Source organism: Ranitomeya variabilis, chromosome 7 (genome assembly GCF_051348905.1).
Source record: "Ranitomeya variabilis isolate aRanVar5 chromosome 7, aRanVar5.hap1, whole genome shotgun sequence".
NCBI classification, from domain to species: domain Eukaryota; kingdom Metazoa; phylum Chordata; class Amphibia; order Anura; family Dendrobatidae; genus Ranitomeya; species Ranitomeya variabilis.
Genome location: NC_135238.1, coordinates 201,920,771 through 201,947,322, shown reverse-complemented (window position 1 = coordinate 201,947,322; position 26,552 = coordinate 201,920,771). Strand labels below are relative to the sequence as shown.

At 42.6% G+C, this 26,552-nt stretch overlaps 1 protein-coding gene across 2 annotated transcripts in view; it reads right to left on the bottom strand.

Annotated features, from left to right (window-relative positions):
- OLA1 (Obg like ATPase 1) overlaps positions 1–26,552 on the bottom strand; it is a 206,541-nt gene that overhangs the window by 154,847 nt on the left and 25,142 nt on the right. For both annotated transcript variants that reach the window (XM_077272663.1, XM_077272662.1), the window contains 2 exons: positions 20,656–20,799; positions 16,723–16,850 (listed from right to left, as the gene is read on the bottom strand). In XM_077272663.1, the coding sequence (XP_077128778.1) occupies positions 16,723–16,850; positions 20,656–20,799 (272 nt within the window). The remainder of the gene's footprint in view (positions 1–16,722; positions 16,851–20,655; positions 20,800–26,552) is intronic.

Here is a 26,552-nt window from a genome sequence, read left to right as displayed (position 1 = left end):
TCTATTCGGTAATATTCTTATAATAAGTGAGGGAGAAAAAAAATAGAATACGCCTTATTCTCGGGGGGAGAAAATAAACATCTTTTTTTAATAATAATTAAAAAAATTAACAGGGGGCTGAGTAAACTGGAAATTAACACTGATAACTTGTTAAGTTTATACCTTCCCTTAGTCTGGTCCTGCGGATGAGTCATTGCTTTTGGCTGGGCCCACACACACCCACCCACAAACACACTAAGAGCAAGGACAGAGATAGTGGTACGCACATGGTGAATGGCACTACAGGACAAGCAGACCTCCAAAAGACTGCCACGTGAAAAAAAGTAGAAAGCAGGAATCTTTAACAAAAAGGTCCCCATACACAGAGAAAGGGAATTCATTCCGAGCAGGTACAGTCAGCAAACTAACGTGTATGGGTGGGTCTCCCAAATCTCTGCCAAGACTAAGGATATATGGGAGGGAAGGAGGTCACCCAAATTTCCTCCAAGACTAAGGATGTTTAAGTCAGGAGATAATAATAAGAACCATCTTTATTTTTATATAGCGCTAACATATTCAGCAGCGCTTTACAGTTTGCACACATTATCATCTCTGTCCCTGATGGGGATCACAATCTAGAATCCCTATCAGTATGTTTTTTGAATGTGGGAGGAAACCAGAGAACCCGGAGGAAACCCACGCTAACACGGGGAGAACATACAAACTCCTTGCAGATGTTGTCTTTGGTGGGATTTGAACCCAGGACCCCAGGCTGCAGTGATAGCCACTGAGCCACCGTGCTCAGGAGATAAGCCTCTAGCAGTGGTGACTTGCAGCGGTATACTACTGAAAACATACGAGCGTTCGACCAAGCTGAAAATTCATAGATAAACGCTATTGGAGAGTGATATCTGGGATATCTAAAAGAGCTGTCTGGGAACCTGAACACTACATCCTAATAAAAGATATTATTTGTAGTCCTAGCATTAGGCCTCCGGCAAAAGGGTATAATAGCTCCGTACCAGGCACAAGTGAAAAGGAGCTGTAATACCGCAGAAATGTTATTCCCAACAGAGGTTTCTATATGTTGCACACTCACAAAGAAATGCTTTTGCGCTTATGCGGTATAGACACTGAATGTTTGTTATACACTATAGAAGTCAATGGGTGATGGCAGCCGGTGGCGCAGTGGTTAGCACTGTTGCTTTGCCGTACTGGGGTCCTGGGTTCAAATCCCACCAAGGAAAACATCTACAAGGAGTTTGTATGTTCTCCCCATGCTTTCGGGCATTTCCTCCAGGTTTTCCAGTTTCCTCCCAAACTCCAAAGACATACTGATAATGTCTGTAAAGCGCTGTGGAAGTCAATGATGTTATATAAGAGAGTAAAATGAATAAACTAAAATTGAGGTTAAAAATTGCATTGGGGCAAAAGGAATGGTTTTAAAATAGGAAACACTTTAGGGCTCAGGGTATGTGCAGACGATCAGTAAACGCTGCGGGTTGGACGCTGTGCACCTCTGCAGCATCCAACCTGCAGCGTCCAGATGTTACAACATAGTGGATGGGATTTCAAGAAATCCCATGTCCACTATGCGTCCACAGATGCCCACGGCTCACCCACGGAGATGGATAAGTGGCATGTCTCTCCAGACCACAGCATGTCGATGTCTCTTGCGGAGATGCGAGTCTCCGCAAGATAAATTTCATCAATAGAATGTATTGGACGCGGTGATTCCGCACGGTTCAGTTAACACATGCAGATTCCCCTGCGTTCAATAGGCGGCAGCGCTTCGTACACAGCGAATATGCGCTCCGTCCATAGCGCTATCAGATGTTAGAGGTACACGTTTCTTTCCAGCAGCCCTCTGTATAAGAAATCGCAGTCTGCTGCACATTCCTAAAAGTAAAAAAAAAAAAAAAAAAAAAAAGATATGCAACATATATGACCCAGGCGTGGGCAAAAATGACAGTCTTGACTTTCACTGGGTGAATGGAGGCCAATGGCTACATTAAATATATAATAAATTGGGTAATTGGGTTGAGTAGCACAGTGCAGGATGAGCTGAACATTTTTTTTAACAATTTGAGAAAGTTGCGAAATGTCCTATAAATGTCTGTTCTGTTCCTGATCCAAGGATCTAGGCTTTTAGTTGAGATGAATCTGTGCTACACTTTATGCACATGCTCAGTAGTGACCAGTGCTGCGGAGTCAGAAGTCAGGGAAACTGAGGAGTTGGAGTTTTGGCTTACTGACTCCACAGCCCTGGATGACACAGATAATGTAGTGAGTGCAGATGCCCTCCAAGAGCATTTGATGACAAAAAAGGGGTTAGATTAAATCCAAAACTACAGTAACGATATAGAACTCCTATTCCCAAAAAGTTGGAACCCATATGAAATGGTAAGAAAACAAGAATGCAATGATTTGGAAATCTCTTAAAGCACATTTTAATCCCAACAGAACACAGATCAGAACGTGAATGTTGGACATTTTCTCCATTTCTTTTGCAAAAAAATTATCTAATTTAGAAATTGATGGCTGCAACACATCTTAAAAAATGTTGGAACGGTTAACAAAAGGTACTAATGAAAAACAACTGGTGGGTTAATTTTCAACTAAGTCGCATGATTGTGTATAAAAACAGCATGCTAGAGAGGCAGAGTCTCTCAAAAACAAAGATGGTCAGAGGTCACCAATCTGTGAACAACTGTCTAAAAGTTGTGGAATAATTTCAGGAAAAATGTTACTCAACGTAACTGAATATTCTTCCATCTAGAGTACGTATCATCAGTAAAATTCTTAGATTCTGGAAAAATACATGTACAGAAGGGAAAAGGCCATTGACGGTCAACATTAGATGCTTGCAATTTTTTGGGAATACGAGTTGTATATCCATTGGCGTCAATATGACCAAACGGTAGCCATAACAGGAATTATTCAACGGAGCACTGGCTACCTGACACGTGGAAAACATTAGCTCAGATATAAAGTGCACCCCCATTTACCGCCTGCATGTTTTCTATTCATCAGTCCTTACTTCTTTAATGGCTGCAAGATTGGTTGTGCATCCTTAAATGGTCCACGTAACAGACAGAGCAATTCCATTTGCTTTGTCCAGCGTCTACACAAGCTTTGTGCACCATTTCAAAGCAATTGACTATGCTTCCATGCAAAATAATAAGCCGTGAAAATGTAAAAGGAATAAAAAATAAAAATAAAAAACCCCGCTAAATTATAGGTTAAAAAAAAACCATCATATACAAAACATTCCTGGCAACACAACTTGGGAATAATTCATGAAGGTTTTGAATACGATTCTGACAAATGCATGTAAAATTGAGAAGATCTTTCTTCCCGATATAGACAAGAGAAATGACCACAGAGACAGATCTGAAATTATCCGCAGTAAATACATTTTTCATAAACTGCCCTAAAAGGCAAATGGGCCGAGTTATTTCTATTTGGGCTGCAACAGAAGCAATTTACATAGGAAAGAGAGAAAGTTGACAAATCAATTTTGCGCCGAGATGTTTCTCCGGACTTGTCATTCCGTGCGGCTCATAAAACATTTCATAGAGGAAAAAAAAATAAAAAAATAAAATAAAATAAAATCCTATTCACCACTTTGCTTAAAACGCCAATGAAAAGAATAGAAGATCTTCACATTAATTTACAGTGCCATTAGAGAGCCTCTCTCCGTTAAAAGTGTACCAGAAACTTTATAAAACGGATGGCACTCAGAACCCAGAAGAATTACCCAATGCAAATGACTCGCAGAGATAAATGAACGGTTGTCTAAACATGGTAATGACTTCGCCTGAGCAGTTTAAAGTGTACAAAGCACTTGACAAAAGCACACATGGGCAGGAGGGGGCAAGCTTTGTCACCCTATGGTGATGAATAGGATGGCACACAAGAGACAGCAGATGAAAAGGCCGGTTTGGTGAAAAGAGATGCTTCCCCCGTCTGCCAAGTTCATGACAAATTGGGATAATATCAAGTAATTCTGTAGGGGATGGAAGCACGAACCTCTTGAAATAAAGGGCTATTCCCATCTTCATAAATGGGTATTGTCAGATAGTACAGGTAAATACGAGCAATTTTGCAATTTACTGCTTATTAAAATTTTCAGCCGTTCTTGAGCTATTAAACACTTACCGGTATTTACAGCTCGTTGCTTTGGAGCCGCTAGACAACAAAATATGTGCAGTGCTTACAAGCTCTTTTCTGTTGAGCTTGTAAGCACTGTTTTGAAGCTGGCTAGGATCTTAGTTACCGACAAATCCTGGCAAACTTCAGCAAGATCCCTATAAGATACACAAGCAGCGTTGTTCCGGTCTTCTAAGCAACAAGCTATGAACAAAAGAAGAGTCTTAATATCTCGAGAACGATTGCAAATTTTAATAGGCACTAAATTGCAAAAGTGCTTGTTTTTTTTATATCAGACAATTTCTATTGATAAAGATGAGAATAACCCATTAATGGCTAAAAGGGCAGTGATTAAAATAACACAAGATCTACTAGAGCGGGCAACAAAGTTGCTAACGTTCCTGCATCAATGGTCATCCACTTTGAATATTCATAATGAATTCCCAGAGCAGCAGTCTAAGGATGCGCTCACATCTGCGTAAAAAAAGTAGCCGAGATTCTCAGACAGAAAAGTTGTACAGTGTCTCAAGTTTTTTCCTCACCTAGCATCTGTATGCAATCCGGATACAATGAGTTTTAACATCAGCTTTTACACACAGTAATTCTCTGTCATTTGAATCTAGTTTTCTAACTCATAAAACAATTTTATAGACAGATAGTAAGAAATATGTCTGTGACATACATAATGCAGTGCATGTGAAACTTACTGTACAAGTAGCTGGCTAATAAAGAAATAAAAGTAAAAAGGTGAGTGTCCCCCTTATGTTTAATACCCAGCTGAGGGAAAGCAGACAGCTCTCACAGCTCTCTGAGTAGCCTTTACTGGTTATTAAAAAGAGAGAACATTTATCACGCTGCGCGCGGCGACGTCAGTAGGAGAGGAGGGAAGAGGAGAGGGGAAAGAGGAAAAAGAAAGAAGGGGACAAAAAAAGTAAAATAAGAAAGTAAGAAGGAAGACAAGAGGAAAAAAGAAAAAGAAAAAACGAAGGAAAATGGAAAGAAAGGAAGTAAAACAAAAGAAGAGACAGAAAGATAGAAATAAAAAAAAAAAAAAGAAAAGTAGTAGCAGAAAAAATATTTGCTGACCATCCTTTGAAGACAAAAAAATAAAATTTGTAGCCAAGATATACACAATATTAACCCCTTCACCCCCGGAGCTTTATTCCGGTTTTGCATTTTCGTTTTTCACTCCCATCTTTCCCAGAGCCATGACTTTCTTTATTTTTCCGTCAATATGACCATGTGAGGGCTTATTTTTTGCAGGAGGAGTTGTAGTTTTGAACGACACCATTGGTTTTACCATGTCATGTACTAGAAAACGGTAACAAAATTCCAAGTGCGGTGAAATTGCAAAAAAAAGTGCAATCCCACACTTGTTTTTTGTTTGGCTTTTTTGCTAGGTTCACTAAATGCTAAAACTGACCTGCCACTGTAATTCTCCAGGTCATTACAAGTTCATAGACACCAAACATGTCTAAGTTCTTTTTTTTATCTAAGTGGTGAAAAATTTTTTCCAAACTTTGCTAAAAAAAAAACAAAAAAAACCGCAGTTGTCCGATACCCGTAGCGTCTCCACTTTTTGTGAACTTGGGTTGGATGAGGGCTTGTTTTTTGCATTTCGAGCGGACGTTTTTAATGATACCATTTTGGTGCAGATACGTTCTTTTGCTCACCCGTTATTGCATTTTAATACAATGTCGCGCCGATCAAAAAAGGGTAATTCTGGAGTTTTCACTTTTTTCTTGCTACACCGTTTAGCAATCAGGTTAATTTTTTTTTTTTATTGATAGATCGGGCGATTCTAATAAACACAGCAATACCAAATATGTGTAGGTTATTGTTTTATTTTGAATGGGGCGAAAGGGGGGGTGGATTTAAACTTTATTTTTTATTTATTTATTTTTTTCATATTTTTAAAAACATTTTTTTTCTTACTTTTGCCATGCTTCAATAGTCTCCATGGGAGGCTAGAAGCTGCCATAACTCGACCGCCTCTGCTACATAGAGGCGATGCATAGATCGCGCCTATGTAGAATTACAGCATTGCTATGAGTGCTGACCACAGGGTGGCGCTCATAGCAATCTGGCATCAACAACCATAGAGGTCTCAAGGAGACCTCTGGTTGTCACGCCGACGGACCGACGACACCCGATCATGTGACGGGGGTCACCGATGCGTGCATTTCCGGCCAGTTGCGCTTGTTAAATGCCGTTGTCAGAGTTTCACAGCGGCATTTAACTAGTTATTAGGCGCGGGTGGATCACGATTCCACCCGCGCCTATTGTGGGCACATGTCAGCTGTTTAAAACAGCTGACATGTCCTGGCTTTGATGTGGGCTCACCGCCGAAGCCCGAATAAAAGCGGGGGTTCTGCCATTAGGCGTACTATTCTGTCCGATGGCAGAAAGGGGTTAATTTGATCTATAAGATGATTAAATAGAACAAAAAATACAAATTTAAGTTGAAGAAACAATTAAAGAAAGATTGAGAAGAAATTCAGTGTACAAAATCTGTAATGAAATAGTGGGATAAGTTTTGTTATTGCAAGATGTAACTTCAATCTAAGAAAAGTTTAAAAACATCTTTTGCTGTGATTAAAGCCGAGCTGACATGTGGAGGGCAAAGAAACAATGAGATTGAAAGAGTACAAAGTTGGCTTTTAGTAGTTTAAGGTAAAAAAAAGGAAAAAAATCAAATACCCAAGGGACACTTGGGCTGCACAAACTAGTAGGAAAAATCAAACCTGTCACAGTCAGGAATGGCGCTTTCTAGTCTTTAAACAAAAGCAGAGACACAAAAGAAGTTTTGAGAAAGAGCATCGTCAAGACCACCGAAAAGATCACTTAAACAATAATGTCAATAGCCAAGAGGAGAAAAAAGATCAATGTAAGGGCAAAGAGACGTGCGAGGTAACACTTCAAATGACTAAACGTAGCAAGAGTTCTGTATTCCCAGTTTCAAAGATGCACCTAACGGTGTAAAAGGTGAAGAAAACATTCAAGGCTCCTGACAGAAGGGCTCATGTTTGCGGAGTGACACGACTGCACAACGATCGGCTCTTCTTAAAGAATTCGGCTTTCACCAAGAGTTATTCATGCAAAGTCTCTAAAAGGAAATCATTAGAGCGTTTGGTTGCACGTAGATTATTACAGGAGGTCATTTTTTTTTGCGAAGTTTTATCTAAACTTAAAAAAAAAAATGATATTTTTCCTTTTTTACCAATTATATTTGTCTGGAACGAAACCAGCATTAAAACTGTACGTATCTGCTCACAACCTATACAACTATGGTCCTTGACTACTACGGGCATAGCTAGTGTTAAAAAGAAAACCGGTCACCAGGTTAATGCTTTCTAATCTAAAAGGCATAAAATAGGAACAGAGACCCCGATTCCTGCACGGTGTCACATACTGGGCTCCTTGCTGTAGTTTTATCATCTGCAGCTCTGCTAGTCCTTACAATGATGGGCTCTGTCCAACCTGCTGCACCAATCACTGACAGCTTTCTGCCTACACTGTGCACATGCAAAAAGCTGTCAGTCAATGGAGGGGGCATAAATATTGAAGACCAGCCAACCAAAGATAGAACTTGCAAAGATGCAGCAGATGAAACACTGTTTATCAAAACTACAGCCAAAATCACAATGACATAGTTACACAGTACGGTTGAAAAAAAAGGGATGGGAGACAATAAAGGGGATGAGTATACGGAGTCAGAATAAACTAAATTAACTAATCTTTCCCTCCTGATCCAAAGTGTTGATAACTGGATCAGCATTCAGAACAAGAATGTTACAAATTTACATAGGTATTAGTTATTTTCTTCTAAAAAATAAAAAAAGAAAATCATCATCTGAGCCTTTTCTGAAACCAAACCATTGTTTGTTCCCACTGTGACCAGCTTCTGGGTTCATTATTCAAAAGATTAATAGTTGTTATGGTAAAGACGACCTGTATCCTCTGGAGATTGAACCTTTATTTCTCATGGTAAAGACGACCTGTATCCTCTGGAGAGTGAACCTTTATTTCTCATGGTAAAGACGACCTGTATCCTCTGGAGATTTAACCTTTATTTCTCCTTGTAAAGACGACCTGTATCCTCTGGAGATTGAACCTTTATTTCTCATGGTAAAGACGACCTGTATCCTCTGGAGAGTGAACCTTTATTTCTCATGGTAAAGACGACCTGTATCCTCTGGAGAGTGAACCTTTATTTCTCATGGTAAAGACGACCTGTATCCTCTGGAGATTGAACCTTTATTTCTCATGGTAAAGACGACCTGTATCCTCTGGAGAGTGAACCTTTATTTCTCATGGTAAAGACGACCTGTATCCTCTGGAGATTTAACCTTTATTTCTCCTTGTAAAGACGACCTGTATCCTCTGGAGATTGAACCTTTATTTCTCATGGTAAAGACGACCTGTATCCTCTGGAGAGTGAACCTTTATTTCTCATGGTAAAGACGACCTGTATCCTCTGGAGAGTGAACCTTTATTTCTCATGGTAAAGACGACCTGTATCCTCTGGAGATTGAACCTTTATTTCTCATGGTAAAGACGACCTGTATCCTCTGGAGAGTGAACCTTTATTTCTCATGGTAAAGACGACCTGTATCCTCTGGAGAGTGAACCTTTATTTCTCATGGTAAAGACGACCTGTATCCTCTGGAGATTGAACCTTTATTTCTCATGGTAAAGACGACCTGTATCCTCTGGAGAGTGAACCTTTATTTTTCCCTCCAGATAGAGGCAGTGCCCCTTGTCTTCTAAGGAGGTTTTACATAAAACAGCTTGTATCTATGGGCAATTTATATACTTGTGCACGTTAGTCATGTCCCCCCCCCCCCTTAGACGTCTCTTCTCAAGATAAAATAAATGTAATTTTTTTCCATCTTTTAGCAAGATTCTCCATGCCCATTTATCAGTTTTGTGGCTCCTTTATTGCACCTTTTCTAGCCCCAGGGGATACTTTCTATGAACCGTTGCCTGGAACTGAACCGCATATTCCAGACGAGGTCGCACTAAAGCCTTATAAAAAAAATGATGCCGCTGTCCTGCGAGTACATGCCTCTTTTGACGCACGACATTATCCTGCCGGCCTTAAAAGCCGCTGATTGACATCGCATGCTGTTATTTAGTCTGTGATTTACAAATACACCCAGATCCTTCCCTACAAGTGACTCTCCTAGTTTTACTATATGGTGTCCATTAACTACTGTGGGTTGAAATTAGTAGCTATAAATATTTGTTGGAACATGTGGTTTAAATGGTATATATATATATATATATATATATATATATATATATATATATATATATATATATATATATATATATATATATATATATACATACACACACACACACGGACACAAAACAAAAATGTTAAGAAAACCAATGTATTTAATGTACTGGTACTCTTTTTTGAAAAAAATAATGGAAAAAAAAAAGGAATAACTACAGATCCATATTACACAAGTGTGAATGAGCACCATCCATTCAATCATTAAAGGAACGCTCCTACAGGTATATATTAGACCTCCACTTGCTGAGCGGTTAGGTATAATTATAATCTATTTTTGCTTTTAAGAAGCCACTTTAAGACGAGCTAAGGATGACAAAGTCTAGGAAAATATGTCTGCCCTCGTGATCGCAGCTTTTTCTCACATATTTCTACTTCCAAAGATTGTCATGAATATTAACAAACATAATTGTGGATCCTATCAGCATGGCTGGAGGTTGTAGGTTCAGCGGCCCCATATTTCCATCTGAAAGCCCGATTAGTATAGGAAATGCCAGACCTGTGCACTATGGATCCGTCACACCGGCGACTCCATTGAGATATTACTGCTGACAAGCAGAATGGCCTGTGAGAGCTTCAACATTTGGGCACTAAATCATTTACAAAGCTCCATTTCCGAAAAACGTTTAGGCTCTACTGGTATCTTAATAAATGTCAACTATCCCACCAAGAAGAAATTATGCAAATGACTGCACTATTGTGCAACGGCTGTAGCCGAGCCCATACATCAACACATAAGATGGGAGACAAGTAACGTAGGCAGGTGTGGCCGGACAACCTGGTGTGAAGACACTTGGATACGTTGATTTCTGTTAATAACTGCACTTGGGACTATTAAAATAGTCATTTCATTAGAGTCCTTTCAAGAAAATCTACCCCAAGGATCATCTCAAAATAGATGAAAATGTTTAGTGTCCATAAATGTATTAATAAGATAAAAACGCAACCGACACCTGTTCTCTGAAAGACCAGTAACCTTAAGGAGGACCTATCACAAGGTCAAGGTCAGAAGTGGACAGCTCTTGCTTTTATTTTAGGCAATGTTTACACGTTGCGGTTTTTTTTCCCCCAGGCAAAAACCTGCTTTCTTGGCTGTAAAGAAACTGCTTACAAAAAGCAGGTTTTGCAGAGTTTTCATTGCTGCGTTTTTGTTGTCTCTTGTGCATGTTGCTAAAAGTTTAGTGTCCCCCAAGGAAAGTTTGATTTAAGTTCAAGTTTTTGCACAAAAAACTGCAGCAAAAATGGATACTTGCGGTTTTTTTGCACTTAACCATTGTTTCCGATGGGTAAAAAAAATGCTGCAAATACGCTGGAAAAAATGCTGAAAGAAGCGACATGCTGCAGTTTTAAAAAAAACGCAGCAGTTTTCCAAATCAGTCAGGAAAATAAAACCCAATCTGTGTGCATGAGACTTCTGAAATCTCAGATTTTGCTGGTATTGTAAAATACAGCTTAAAAACTTGCGTTAAAAAATAGCAAAGAATGCTGCAAAAATGCAACATGTGAACATATCCTTACTCCTGCTGCTCCCCGGGGAAAAAAAAACTCATTACTGAGGAGAGCGGTATGTATAAAAGAAAATCAAAACTTGGCCAATTTTGACCAGGTGATGGGCTCTCTTTAAGTATAATCTAACGTATTGGTGGCTCCCAACACTCCCCCGACGATATGCAATGTGGATGGCAAGTCAAAGTATTAAACAAGCTTAAGTAGTCCCTTTCACCAGTTTGAGCATGTTAAACTGGCATCATCATGGAATAGTGGCTCCAGAGCGGAGTAAAGCGTGTTTTTTTAATTTTCTGTTGTTTCTCATCTCCCATTCAACGAAGGAGCAATTAGCAAAGATTCTTCACAGTGGAAATTTACTTTTTCCACCAAAATGACATTGGCCAATCATAAGCAAGAAGTGTCAAGCAGTGGAAAAAAAAATACCCCCACAGAATGTCACACCCGGAGCTCTGTGTGTGACATCTAAAGACATGTAATGGCACACAGCTCTGCTCTTCTCTCAAGGATATACTGATCTACTGTCGGCATCTACTGTGATTACAAGCATGGAATTGGAGTAGAGCAGAGAAATGCGTTATTACAAACATCTCTGCCTCTGCAGCTCTCATCTCACAACACTGTCAGTGTGTGGCAAGGAGGAGACAAGCAGAATTGACAGTGCTGTGAGAAGGGAGATGCTGGATGTATTTGTAATGGCAAACAGCTGTTTTACTTCATCGCTCCATCTACTTGTAATCACAACAGACGCTGGCATGAGATCAGGGAGGAGACCAGAGCTGTGTATCATTACATGTCTCAAACAGGAAAGCCAGGTCTGACATTCTCTTTCTGGATGTGTTCGTTTTTACCCCTGTATGTATTTCCTGCTTATGATTGGTAAACATCATACAGGGGAAAAAGTAACAGCCGCCAAAGAAGAATCTCTGCTTATGCCCCTTTGGTTTAAGGAAAAATTATCCATTAGCAGCAAGAGCGTTCTTGTCTATGTGAGAGTCAGGCACGATAGCTGATGGCCAACCCATCGTTCGTCCAACAGTCATCTAAAGTGTATGTATGGTAGCTGAAGATTTCTAAATGTCTTAATGGAGCATATGGACAGGGGATGTCATTGTGAAGAGTTGTCTGACAGTCATTTATCCCCTTGCCCACATATTAAATGTGTGATCACTGGTGGTCTCACTGCTACAATCATTAGCATTGGGGGTCCGCAAACTCCAGTTCCTTCTCATGGCTTAAATGCAGAAAGGAGTGTAAAATGATGAGGTGGTCAAGCTAGCAGTAGGACTGAAGACGACTGGATTGGCTGCTTCCATTAGGCTCCATAGTCACTGAATACAGATGCAGATTTTTCACATCTCAAGTTTTAGTGAATGGTGGAGGTGTCAGCGATCAGACATTTTATTATCTATCCTATGGCTCGGTGATAAATGACTATTGTGGGAAAACCCCCTATCATGTTTTTACCCATTGCTTTTACAAATAAAGTAATAGGTACTACAACAAGATCACAAACTAAATCTATTTTCCATACGAGTTAAAAAAAAAATAGAAAAAGGAAAAAAAAAAAAAAAGAAACAAAAAACCCACCACCATCAGCTTACAGTCACACAATTCTTAATATAAAGGCTTTGATAAAGTAAGACACTATATTATAGTGAAGGAACTCGCACTGCATGGCAGCCCCTAGGGAGAAAATAGGATATAAAGAAAACAACAATCATTTCATAACTGCCACTACTGTAAATCTCTTCCCGACAAACTAAATAAAGATGGCATTGAAATCATCTGAAAGAGAGGAGCTTTCCGAGGCCGAGCGCCTTAGCGCAGACGGAGGCAGCACAACCAAACTGGGACTTCTAGAGAGAAATATCATCCAGGGGTGGGCAGTTAGTTTTCCCCAGGGGCCACAAGAGAGACCGCTACTACTGTGGAGGGCCGTACCAACTGCCCGAACAGAATTTTGCTGCTTATTATTATTATTGTTTTATATTAATTTTATTACTTAATATTGAGCAGCATTAAGTCTGTTGACTCGCTGTTGTGCTCCTAATAAATGTTACAACAGGGTTTTTTTTAAAAAGAGTATTATTACCGATAGCAGCTATTAAAAGTCATATAATTTACAAATTTTTAGAAAGTTTACAAAAACAGTAAATCATACAGGTCTTTTTACATTTATCAACAGCTCCTAACAATATGATGTACCCACAGTCCCCCTATACAGCATGATGCCCACACAGGGCCTCAAACAGTATGATGTCCGCAAAAAAAGCCTCCTACAAAGTATGATGTCCCTACAAAGTATGTCACCACAAAGCTCCCAATAAATTATTATGTCCCCTCACATTTTATGATGTCCCCAAATAGTCCCTTACACATTATTATATCCCCTCACACAGTATGATGTCCCAAAAAAGCCCACCACAAAGTATGATGTCCCCACACTGCCCCTACGCAGTATGAGGTCACCACACAGCCCCTCATGCAGTATGTCCCCACACAGCACACCTGCAGCATGATGTACCCCAAGCAGTATCATGTCCCCATAAGATCCACCACGCATTACGTCCCCACACAACCCCCACGTGGTTTTATGTCTTCCATATAGTTTGATTTCCCCACACAGCCCCCGACTCAGTATGATGCCCCCACACAGTAAGATCTCCCTACACAGCATTATGTCCCCAAAGCAGTAATTTCCACAAAGTTCCCCACCCAACATGGCGGCCTTTCAAAGCCTTCCAAGCAGTATGATATCCCCCAAAAAACCCCCATGTAGTATGATGTCCCCACACAGCCCCCAGCACAGTGTGACGTCTGCACAAACTCCCTCACACAGTATGATGTCCCCCAAAAAACCCCCATGTAGTATGATGTCCCCACACAGCCCCCAACACAGTGTGACGTCTGCACAAAGTCCCTCACCCCACACAGCCTCCAAGCAGTTTTTTTTTTTAATCGGCACTTGTTATTTCACCATGTACAGTGCCTAATTTAAAACCTGCTTTCTTGGCGGTGAAAACACTGTTCAAAAAGCAGGTTTTGCAAGGGGGTAGGAAAGGGGTGGTCTAGGCGTTAGCAATTTTTTTTAGGGGAGTGGATTACTTCTGTGATTTTCTTACTGTTCATGTTTAATAAAGTTAGTTTAATTCACCAAAAACATAGCAAAGTAGCAAAACCTATTTGTTGTTTTTTTTTTGCAGGAGCATTTTTGCACTTTCTTGTTCTCGAAAAAAAAACGCATATTTCAAAAACGATGCGGTTCTCAAATTCAGTCAAGGAGAAAAAAGAAATCTAAAATCTCAGTTTATAATTTGCATAAAAAAACAGCTTAAGAAAACACACACAAAAAAAAAACGTCTGCGTGTGAACAAAGCCTAAATGTTTCTGTAAAGCAAACCTACTTATAAAGACTCCTACATTCTGCCAATGATGATGATGGCCCAGCATGGAGTTTATAGAATTATTGGATGGGAGGTCTCCTGTCACCGAGCAGCAGATAAACCTGGCCTCTGACAGCTAAAATCAGAATGTCTCCATATATTTAGCAACTGATTGTTAAGTACCTTGTTCTATCTAGAAATGACAGATTCATGGATGTCTAAAAGACATTTTGCATAATCTGATCTTTAAAAGGTGAACATTAAGTCGCGTTACTCTGCGAGCCACGCCGTGCCGACCGATCCATCCAGCTATTAATAGTGAGTATTATGTAACCTGAACAGAGGCACGTCCTGAGAGTAGCATGTTCACCATCTCCGGCCGAGATCAGCGGCTCGGATGCCAGCTGGGACCGTCATACTGTATGTATAATGTGTAATTATTAGGGACAGTCCTACCGAGCGGACCTGAGGTGTAAATGACCTGTCCGGGACAATGCGGCGCAAGAAACAAAAGGATTAAAGGAAACAAGTGTATAAACACAGATTATGTGGATGATGCCCTGCAGTAGTATCAGGTAAGGCAACATACAGCGGAAACCAAGGGGTTTTCCCTCTTTGGGTACATTTTTTGTTATGATGTTTACTTAAATGCATGTAATTGGGGCTAAAAATAATATTTGCAATTGGATCTTATTAAAAAAATGTCCTCCGTTTGTTTTATATAGTCTCTGTGTTACACTGGCTGCTGAAGGAGTTATCTGAGAGTCCATCAGTGAGCCCGTCAAATGAGTTGGAAACTCATATCAGATTATCTGTCTTTTTCTGAGCCCCTCTCCACTGATTTATGGCCCACAGATTATAGCAAAGTTGAATGTAAAGGGAAATAAAAGCAAAGTGATTTGAAAAAAATTATAAAACCCTATTGAAAAAAAAAAAAAAATTGCCCCAAATACATGCAAGAAAAAAAAAAAAAAAAAAGATGAACAACCTCTTTAAGCTGACCGCCGACACTACAGGATTCCTGGACGAAGAGTGTAACCAACAGATATCAATCCTCTTTCCCCTATCAAGAAGAATATTCTGCTTGGCAAAGATGAGATGTAAAACAGCTGCTGTTAATGGGGTTGTCAACTATACAGTACACGATCCGGTTACCCTCACATTAAAGGGGGACTCTACTTTCTGCAAATAAAACTTATTTTTCTGCTTGCAGCTGTTTAGAAATAATTGACAACAAGTCTATCCATGTGATCACTTATCTCATTCTACAAGATCCATGATTGTGTCATTTGAATTTACGAGTGATATAAACCAGAGTATGTGTTACACCTCAGATTCTGCAGAGTACCCCCTTTTTACGCTGATGACAGGTTTACACCCCCTTGGCATACTCTCAGCAGCTTCATGAGGTCATCACCTGGAATGGCTTCCAACAGTCTTTGAACTTGTTCTCAGAGGCGCTGAACACTTGTTGACTTCTGTTAAGCAATTCGACCATAAAGGAAGCTTCTTGCAGTCTCCTTTGAACAGTTGATGTTGAGATGTCTCTGAATTATTTATAACTAGGGCGGTTATCTAAGGTGCCGTCAATTTGCTGTTTCCAAGGCGGATAACTCTGATGCACTTATCCTCTGCAGCAAAAGTACTTTTTGGTATTTCTTTTCCGGTGACGGTCCTCATGACAGCCAGTTTCATCGTAGTGATCGATGACGTTCACAAGTGTACTTGAGGATACCTTCAAGGTTCTAGATATTTTACAGACTGACTGACCTTCAGGTCTTAAAGTAATGATGGACTGTCGTTTCTCTGTACTTAGCCAAGAGGTTCTTGCCATATTCTGTCTTAGAACAGTTGGGGAATAGGGCTCAGCACTACAAGAAACTGTGCAGCAACACTCCCTCTACTAAACACACCTGATGGAAACACTTTCTGGATGCCAATGATTCCACAAATGAACTCTTCATGAGGCATACCTGTTCACTGGAAGCTATTACAGGTGACCACCTGATGAAGTTAAGGTACATGAGCCAGCAGACACAAAACCAGTCAAAAGTTTGGACACGCATATTCATGCAATGGTTTTCATTGTTCTTATTGGAATGTGCACATTGTGGATTTATAGTTAAGGTAGCAAAGCCATGAAAGAAAACATGGAAAAAAGGAGTAAAGGAACATGTAAAACAAACCAGAATGCGATTTACACCTTAGGTTCCTCAGAGTATCCCCCTTTTACTCTGGTGACAGATTTCCTTTAATGGGCAGCATGGTGGCTCAGTGGTTAGCACTGTTGCTTTGCAGTTATGGAGTCCTGGGTTCAAATCCCACGAAGGACAACATCTGCATTGTTCTATTTTTTATTTTATATATATTATATATAATAGAGCAGCTGTTACTTACGCATAAGATGAAATATTCCATCGCAGGCACTGATGTGAGACAGAAAAGCGTTCCCCAAGCCTTGGCCCGCGCTGGCCCCTTTCACAAGGCCGGCGATGTCCACCACATTCAGAAAAGCCGGAACTTTGCTTCAGAGGAAACAAACACAATCACTAATGAAATCAGTCCTAGTAATGGAACATCAGATCTGTGCAACTCTGACAATGGGCAAAGAACACGCTACATTTGTGCCAGCGTCCAATTTCAAGCAGACGTATACATTTAGCTGACCTTAAAGGAAATGTGCCATCAGAAAACGATCCATTGTTTAAAGGGAACCAGTCACGTTATTTTTAGGAACTAAACTGTCCCCAGTATGGCTAGTGATTAGTGATGAGCGAATATACTCGTTACTCGAGATTTCCTGAGCATGCTCGGGTGTCCGAGTATTTTTTAGTGCTCGGAGATTTAGTTTTCATTACCGCAGCTGAATGATTTACATCTGGTAGCCAGCTAGATTACATGTGGGGATTCCCTAGCAACCAGGCAACCCCCACATGTACTTATGCTGGCTAACAGATGTAAATCATTCAGCTGCGGTAATGAAAACTAAATCTTCGAGCACTAAAAAATACTCGGAAGTCAACCGAGTGAGCTCTGGAGATCTCGATTAACGAGTATATTCGCTCATCACTACTAGTGATACAATGGGCATCACTAACACGTTGTTTTAAACAAAATGGCGCCGTAATCATCTCCAAAAGTCACTTTGTATAGTTTTATAGTACATTCTCTTTTAGTCACCGCCTCGTCATACTGTCGACGCCAATGCACTCTGACGTCCGGGCTACGCAGATGTAACGAGAATCTGTCCTAAAATTCCACTCTTGCACAGTGACGAGCGTCCCCCCATACATGCGCAGTGGTGAGCGTGGTCACAGAGCCCGTGACACGCAGGGGCTCCGGCGCACGAGTGGGGACCCGATCGTTACCGTGCAAGCATGGAATTTCAGCACAGATTCCCATTATGCCGACGCACCCCGTAGCAACAATCCAAGTGCGTGGCCGTCGAGAATATGACGAGCCTGTGACAAATTAAAAAAATGAAGCGCCACCCCTGTGACTAATAGAGATGGTACTTTATAACTATACAAAGTGATTTTTGGAGAGGATTATAGCGACATTTTGATTCACAACAACGTGATAGTGATGTACATTGTATCATTAACACCACATTGGAGACAGTTTAGTTGCTAAAAATGACTTGACAGTTCCCTTTAAATCAGGTTTTTAAAGGTGATCCGGGAGTTTGTGAAAAACAAAAAATGTAACTAAGCACTAACAGACAGGACATTGCTACCTACCTGCCTGTTGTGTTCGGCGCCATTCCTCACCGGCACAGACGGCTCCTGCCGAAGATTCAGCTTCCTCTGCTGACGTCACGTTGGTAAGAGTGCAGGCTTCTTTTCCGCTGCACTCTGTTGATAGGGTGGGACTTCCGACATCATTCTGATTTATAGCCGGATTCCCGCTGCCTAACTGGGAGAGCAGACTGTCAATCAGAGTGAGGTGGGAAGTTACATCCCCTCGACAGAGCAAGGAAGAAAAGAAGTTGCTGCTCTGTCGACGTTATGTCAGCAGAAGCAGCTGAATCACTGGCAGGAGCAGTCTGTGACCGCTCTGTACCAGCAAAGTACGGCACCAGGCACATTTTTTATTTTTCACAAAGCCCTGGATATCCACTTTAAGTTAAATGTATTTTCTTTTTTTACATTCAAACATTTTTCACATTACTTTCTTTATTAACAAAAATTTTTGCAATTTTCATACTCACCACCAAGCCTAATACAAGACTGAATGCTTCCTAGTCTGTATAGATGACTTTTCATGTCAGTCATTACTAAAGGGGTTATCCAGGCTGAAGGTTCAAGTCTGAAGTCACTCTATGTGACTGTACACTTGTGAATCCTCACAGTGTGCGCCGTCAGGGTTCTCCAATGCTGGGCGCATGACCTTAAGCATCCAATTTGCATACATGCGGTCACATGCCAAATAGATGTGTGCTGCCTCGCTCAATAAAGGTGAATCGAGCGAGGTCAGACACGTCTAGTGTAATGTGGCAGGAAGAATCTAAATCGCAGACTTGCAGTCACATGACTGCCCGATCTCCGCACAGTAGAATCCTGACAGTGCACATTGTGTACACTGTGAGGATTCACAAGTCTACAGTCACACAGCGCAACTGCAGACTCGAGATCCAAACTTGGAAAACCCTTTAAAAAGAGGATTACAATGACTATCACACCTTTATACGCAGAAAATAACACAGAATCCACCATACATAATAGGTGATGTTACAGCACTCCTCCACCCCATCCGTTCACAATGACCTTTGCTCAAATGAGAGCATGCTCAAAAAGAACTCCCGTAGTCAGAGCCAGTCTATAGCTGTCTGAGTCCATACAGATGCTGTACAGAACAGACAGTATGAGACTAATATTAGGCATAATGGTCAGAGTAAAAGTAACAAGAATACCTTGATAATAAAAATCTAAAATTAAAAAAATACATTTAAAAAAAGAACCCGAAGTAAAAAGATGACAGATTTTTCTACACCAAAAACCATAGTGTTGGGAGGAAAAAAGCTGCGTACAGTACACGCATTTTTAGACAGTTTGTTTCCTATTCATTTGAATTCGTGAAAAACGCTGCAAAAACGTTGAAAGAATTGACATGTTGCAGATTTCAAAAAATATCCAGCAGATCAAAAAACACACAAAAAAACAGCATGTGAATGAGATTTTAGCAGTCTTAATTTACTTTGCTGGTACTATAAAATGTAGCATTTTTTTCAGCAGAAATAAAAATGAGATGCAAAAACGCCATGTGGGAACATACCCATACATAAGTCATTTTTTTTCCAATACACATTCCCTTTAAAGAAGAGAAAATGCTCTTTACCTGCAGATATGGGGTTAAACTACAGGTAAATAGCATTACAATGCTGTCCGACTGCTTTACTGAACGTGCAGGTACAGGGAGGACAAAAAACATATTTCCTCCTGGGAGCCGCCAGATTTTAGTTACAGATACATGCAGGAAGTGGCTACAGTCACCGCTCAGTCCACAGTGAAAGGTGCCTGTAAGCAATCAAAAGACAAAAAACTGCCTCGTCGGCAGACGGTAAGAGCCTCGTCGGCAGACCGTAAAAGCCTCGTCGGCAGAAGGTAAGAGCCTCGTCGGCAGAAGGTAAGAGCCTCGTCGGTAGACGGTAAGAGCCTCGTCGGCAGAAGGTAAGAGCCTCGTCGGTAGACGGTAAGAGCCTCGTCGGCAGACCGTAAAAGCCTCGTCGGCAGAAGGTAAGAGCCTCGTCGGCAGAAGGGTAAGAGCCTCGTCGGTAGACGGTAAGAGCCTCGTCGGCAGACCGTAAAAGCCTCGTCGGCAGAAGGTAAGAGCCTCGTCGGTAGACGGTAAGAGCCTCGTCGGCAGACCGTAACAGCCTCGTCGGCAGAAGGTAAAAGCCTCGTCAGCAGAAGGTAAGAGCCTCGTCGGCAGACCGTAAAAGCCTCGTCGGCAGACCGTAAAAGCCTCGTCGGCAGAAGGTAAGAGCCTCGTCGGCAGACGGTAAGAACCTCGTCGGCAGACCGTAACAGCCTCGTCGGCAGAAGGTAAAAGCCTCGTCAGCAGAAGGAAAGAGCCTCGTCGGCAGACCGTAAAAGCCTCGTCGGCAGACCGTCACGTTATCACAGCACATAGACTTTACACGGGACTACAAGCTGCCAACTAGGATGATTTGGGACTGCGCGTTCTGATGAAGCTTTTACATTATCAAGGTCATAATTAAGCTTTTAAAAGTGCAGAATGTATTAGTATTATTTGAGACAACCCCTGCGGAAACAGAGCTCACCTCCAAGCAATCATCCCACCCGTGTGCTGGAAAGGACATCCTCCTACCTTGCCGGCTTGTGATGTTCACATAGAAAATCAAATCTCTCATCAGGGATGGGCACCCTGCTCTCATTGGGATTAATGGTGCAAAATGGAAAGTTTTCTGCAGCCGCCTGGCTCTTCGTCAACACATTAAAGAAAGTTGATTTCCTGTTGAAGTAAAGAGAAGCCGTGAGGAAGTAATATTATGGGCATTCCGAGAAATCGTGTACATGATCTTATAATAACACGGATTAACAGCATATATCAATGACCATGCAGGTTTTTTTTATCTAGCACCATAAAAATAATATAAAGTTTTTCTGACAGTGCAAAATTACAAAACCAACCGTCGGACTTCAGTCCAATAATAACAGTGTGGAATTGGCATTAACTGGATGACATTACTTTTAAATTTGTGGTGCATTTTTGTCTTCAGGGAGCATATGGAGAACCGTATCTTTTTGATAATGTGTTTTTTTTCCCCCAATTTTCCATATCACTATCTATTTTTTATTTTAAAAATCCGAAATATTGTATTTTTCACACTTGTCTAATCCTACCCTCAACACTCCCTGTTCTGTACAGTTACTTTTCAGCACTCTCAGTAACATTAAAGGGTTATTTCCAAAATATCACATTTTCCCTCTCTAGTGATCATTGGTGTCAGACTGTTGAGACACCCAGCAATCCCAAATATGGTGCTATGGAACCCACAAGAACAGGCTACACATCCATGTCTTGGATGGACTGGAGGAGCCCGTGCTCTATTGCATTGCAGCAGCTTAAGTGTCCATGGTTGTGACCGCTGACAGCTGTCACTGTCAGTCGTCGTAACTATGGATACCTAAGGCTACTTTCACACTTCCGTCTTTTGTCCTCTGCCGCAATCCGTCGTTATGGTCAAAAAACGGATCCTGCAAATGTGCTTGCAGGATGCGTTTTTTGCCCATAGACTTGTATTAACGACGGATCGCGACAGATGGGCACACGTCGCATCCATCGTGCGACGGATCCGTCGTGTTTTGGCGGACGCGACGCACAAAAAAACGTTCAATGTAACTTTTTTGTGTGCGATGTGTCTGCCATTTCCGACTGCGCATGCGCGGCCGGAACTCGGCCCCATCCTCCCCGCTCATCACAATGGGCAGCGGATGCGTTGTAAAACTGCGTCCGCTGCCCACGTTATGCTAAATTTAGCACAATGTCCGTCGGTACGTCGGGCCGACGGTTTGCAACGGCCCCGTACCGACGGAAATGTGAAAGTAGCCTAAGCTACTGCAATGCCTGCACATGTGTAAGGGGGTTACCTTCTCTGCTCCGTGCCTGGAACCACTTAGCTGTGCAGCAGGTTTCCCTGGGGGAAGACTTAGAGACCGGGACAGGAAGGAAGCCGGGCTGAGGGAGGAAAAGGGCGCGCGTTCCAGGGCTAGAGCAGCGTGTACTGGAGAGAGAGCAGCGTGTGCAGCAGAGAGAGCAGCAGGCGCAGCGGGGAGAGCAGCGGATACAGCGGCCAGAACAGCACACAGCTGAGCTCCGGGGGAAGAGAGACAGAGTTCCCGGGTGGGAGGACTGATACAGGGAGATTGTCCAGAAAGACTGCATCTTGTGAGTACGTGAAAACGGACTCTGCTGTGACTGGAGTGGCGCGCCCTGATGCCCGTGCAGAGACAGTGGCCCCTAGTACCCACGGTATTAGTGCAGAGCCCCTGATTCCTGTTGAGAGACCCAATAATAGACTGAGTATCGTTCTCCCAGGATAGGCTGCACTGTTGAAGCAAAAGACTCAGAGCACAGGGGACCCCGTTTGCCTAGCATCCCCTCTGCCCACCCACAGTAACCCCTTAAACCCCAGGTTGCGGGTTCCTAGAGACTACACAGCCCACAGATAACAGAGGGGCGACAAGTGCCGCTGCTTCTCGGTGCTTACGTTGGAGAAGACGACCCTAAAAGCAAGTTCTCATGAGACTTATAAGTGTTTTCCCAAGAAATTCAGTTTACTACTGTTATACTGTTTGACTGTCTGGGAACTTATACTGCTTCCCATATATTTGCAGTTATTTTATCAGTTTATATTCTACTGTTTTCTCCCTGCGAGGAGAATATTGCTCCTGTTAATAAATCCCCCTCAACAGTTGGTCTGTCTGTTCCGTGGTGACATACTCTCCCCTGCACTCTATTACACTTGGCGTAGTCGGCAGGAAGTCACACGGTAGCGTGGAAAGGGCAGACCAAGCATTTGGGAAGCTCCCAGGTCTAGCATTGCCCTGGGAGCCATGTTGAATAATTTGCCAAGGTTCACTGGGGGCAATGTGATGCTGTGGAGCTGGACGGAGCGTATCGGGTAATGATGCGGATGCACCCCATGACACCAGCCCTGGAGGCAGAAATTGCATTGATGGCCCTGGAGGGAGAGGCACGGGATTCTGTCATGCATAGGTCTCCCCGGGAGAGAGATACCCTAGACAAAGGGCTGCGCATACTGGAGGAGACGCATGGGGACCCCACTGACGTAGGGGAACTTCGCATGCGACTGTTTCACCGGGTACAAAGAGAGGGGGAGACCATGACCCAATTCATGAATGCCCTACAAGAGCTTCACACTGCTATTAGATGGAAAGTGTTATGATCCGGTGACCCTGGAGCCGCATGTGACTATCTCTGGAGTAAGTGGTACCTGTACTGACCGCAATCCTAATACTGACGCCGCAACTAGAAGTAGCCGTGGGATGTACCTAACATGGCCTAGACACCTCGACACAGCCGGAGGACTAAATACCCCTAAAGATGGAAATGGGAAATCCTATCTTGCCTCAGAGCAAAGCCCCAAAGGATAGGCAGCCCCCCACAAATATTGACTGTGAGTTTAAGGGCCCCTTCACACTGTGCAATCAAAGTCTGAACGAGCGTTCGATTTGTGACGTTTATCCGTCCTCGTTCCGAGGTTGCAAAGTGTGACATGGCGTTACGATTTGCGACGCAGCCCAGCATCGTACGATGTGAAAGAAAGAGCAGAACTTTCTTTCGTCGTAAATGTCCCGCTGTGGCGGTCGAAATCGTAGTATGTGACGGCGGTCATACGAGCTCGTAATGCGACTACGTGGGTTGGGCTTCCGCATACCTGTCTCCTGATTGGGCGTGACGTTTTAGCACGCCCATGCTGGTAATACGTCACGCTCGGAGTCGTAGGACTATGGCGGTGTGAAGGGTAGCGTACGATTGCGACGCGTGACGTTCACATCGCAACTACGTCAGAAAAAGCGTTAACATCGTAGAGTGTGACCGCTGGCTACGAGCTCGTACTGCGATGTCGAATATGACGCAAATGCGTCGTAATCGTAGCAGAATCGACCAGTGTGAAGGGGCCCTAAGAGGAAATACGTACACAGGCAGAATAAACAGAGTTTAGCAAAAGAGGCACTTCTAGCTAAATAGAAAAGGATAGGACAGAGTACTAAGCGGTCAGTATTAAAACTCTAGAAAAATCCACAGCAGAATATACTATCACTACATCTAACTAAAGACATAGGATGTATATCTGCATCTCCAAAGAATCCAGCATGACAGAAAAATCCAAACAAGTCTAAGCTGGACAAAAACACAATAGATTGCACTGCACATAAAAGCACATTGCATGCGTGCTACAGAGAACAAAAACTAGACACTTATCTTAGCTGAAATAACTGCAGGGCAAGTGGAGCCAGACAGAGATGCAATCCCTACAAGATACAATGGGCAACTGGCAGGGATAGATGGATCCTACACACCTAAATACCTAATAGAGCTGCAATAAGCAGAAACACCTGCCCAGCTTACAATCCAGAGACCACTGCACTACCACTAACAACCACCGGAGGGAGCCCAAGAGCAGAATTCACAACAGTACCCCCCCCTTGAAGAGGGGTCACCGAACCCTCACCAGAGCCCCCAGGCCGATCAGGACGAGCCAGATGAAAGGCACGAACCAAATCAGCAGCATGGACATCAGAGGCAAAAACCCAAGAATTATCCTCCTGGCCATAACCCTTCCATTTGACAAGATACTGAAGCTTCCGTCTCGAAAAACGAGAATCCAAAATCTTCTCAACCACATACTCCAACTCCCCATCAACCAACACAGGGGCCGGAGGATCAACAGAGGGAACAACGGGCACCACATATTTCCGCAATAAAGATCTATGAAAAACATTATGGATGGCAAAAGATGCCGGAAGGGCCAAACGAAAAGAAACCGGATTGATAATCTCAGAAATCCTGTAAGGACCAATAAACCGAGGCTTAAACTTAGGGGAAGAAACCTTCATAGGAACATGACGGGAAGACAACCAGACCAAGTCCCCAACCCGAAGCCGGGAACCAACACACCGACGACGATTAGCAAAACGTTGCGCCTCCTCCTGAGACAACACCAAATTGTCCACCACATGAGCCCAAATTTGCTGCAACCTGTCAACCACAGAATCCACACCAGGACAATCAGAAGGCTCAACCTGCCCTGAAGAAAAACGAGGATGAAAACCAAAATTACAAAAGAAGGGTGAAACCAAGGTTGCCGAACTAGCCCGATTATTAAGGGAAAACTCGGCCAATGGCAAGAAAGCCACCCAATCATCCTGATCAGCAGACACGAAGCATCTCAAATAAGTTTCCAAAGTCTGATTAGTTCGCTCGGTTTGGCCATTTGTCTGAGGATGAAATGCGGAAGAAAAAGACAAATCAATGCCCAGCCTAGCACAAAAGGCTCGCCAAAACCTAGAAACAAACTGGGAACCTCTGTCGGACACAATATTCTCTGGAATACCATGCAAACGGACCACATGCTGAAAAAACAATGGAACCAAATCAGAAGAGGAAGGCAACTTAGGCAAAGGCACCAGATGAACCATCTTAGAATACTGGTCACATACCACCCAGATAACCGACATCCTCTGGGAAACCGGAAGGTCCGAAATAAAATCCATAGAAATATGCGTCCAAGGCCTCTCAGGGACCGGCAAAGGCAAAAGCAACCCACTAGCGCGGGAACAACAAGGCTTAGCCCGCGCACAAGTCCCACAGGACTGCACAAAAGAACGCACATTCCGCAACAAAGAAGGCCACCAAAAAGACCTACCAACCAAATCTCTGGTACCAAAAATACCAGGATGACCAGCCAACACAGAACAATGAACCTCCGAAATCACTCTACTAGTCCATTTATCAGGAACGAACAGTTTCCCCACTGGACAGCGGTCAGGTTCGTCAGCCTGAAATTCCTGAAGAACCCGTTGCAAATCAGGGGAGATGGCAGAAAGGATCACTTCTTCCTTTAGAATGCCAACCGGTTCAAGGAACTCCGGAGAATCAGGCAAAAAGCTCTTAGAGAGGGCATCAGCCTTAATATTCTTAGTACCCGGAAGATATGAGACCACGAAATCAAAACGGGAGAAAAACAAAGACCAACGAGCCTGTCTAGGATTCAGCCGCTTGGCAGACTCGAGGTAAATCAGATTTTTATGATCGGTCAAGACCACAATACGGTGCTTGGCTCCCTCAAGCCAATGTCGCCATTCCTCGAATGCCCACTTCATAGCCAACAATTCCCGATTGCCGACATCATAATTACGTTCAGCAGGCGAAAACTTTCGGGAAAAGAAGGCACATGGCCTCATCAAGGAACCATCAGAATTCCTCTGAGACAAAACGGCCCCTGCCCCAATCTCAGAAGCGTCAACCTCAACCTGAAAAGGAAGAGAAACATCTGGCTGACGCAACACCGGGGCAGAAGTAAATCGGCGTTTGAGCTCCTGAAAGGCAGAGATAGCCGCAGAGGACCAATTTGTCACATCAGCGCCCTTTTTCGTCAAATCGGTCAGGGGTTTAACCACACTGGAGAAGTTAGCAATGAAACGGCGATAAAAATTAGCAAAGCCAAAAAATTTCTG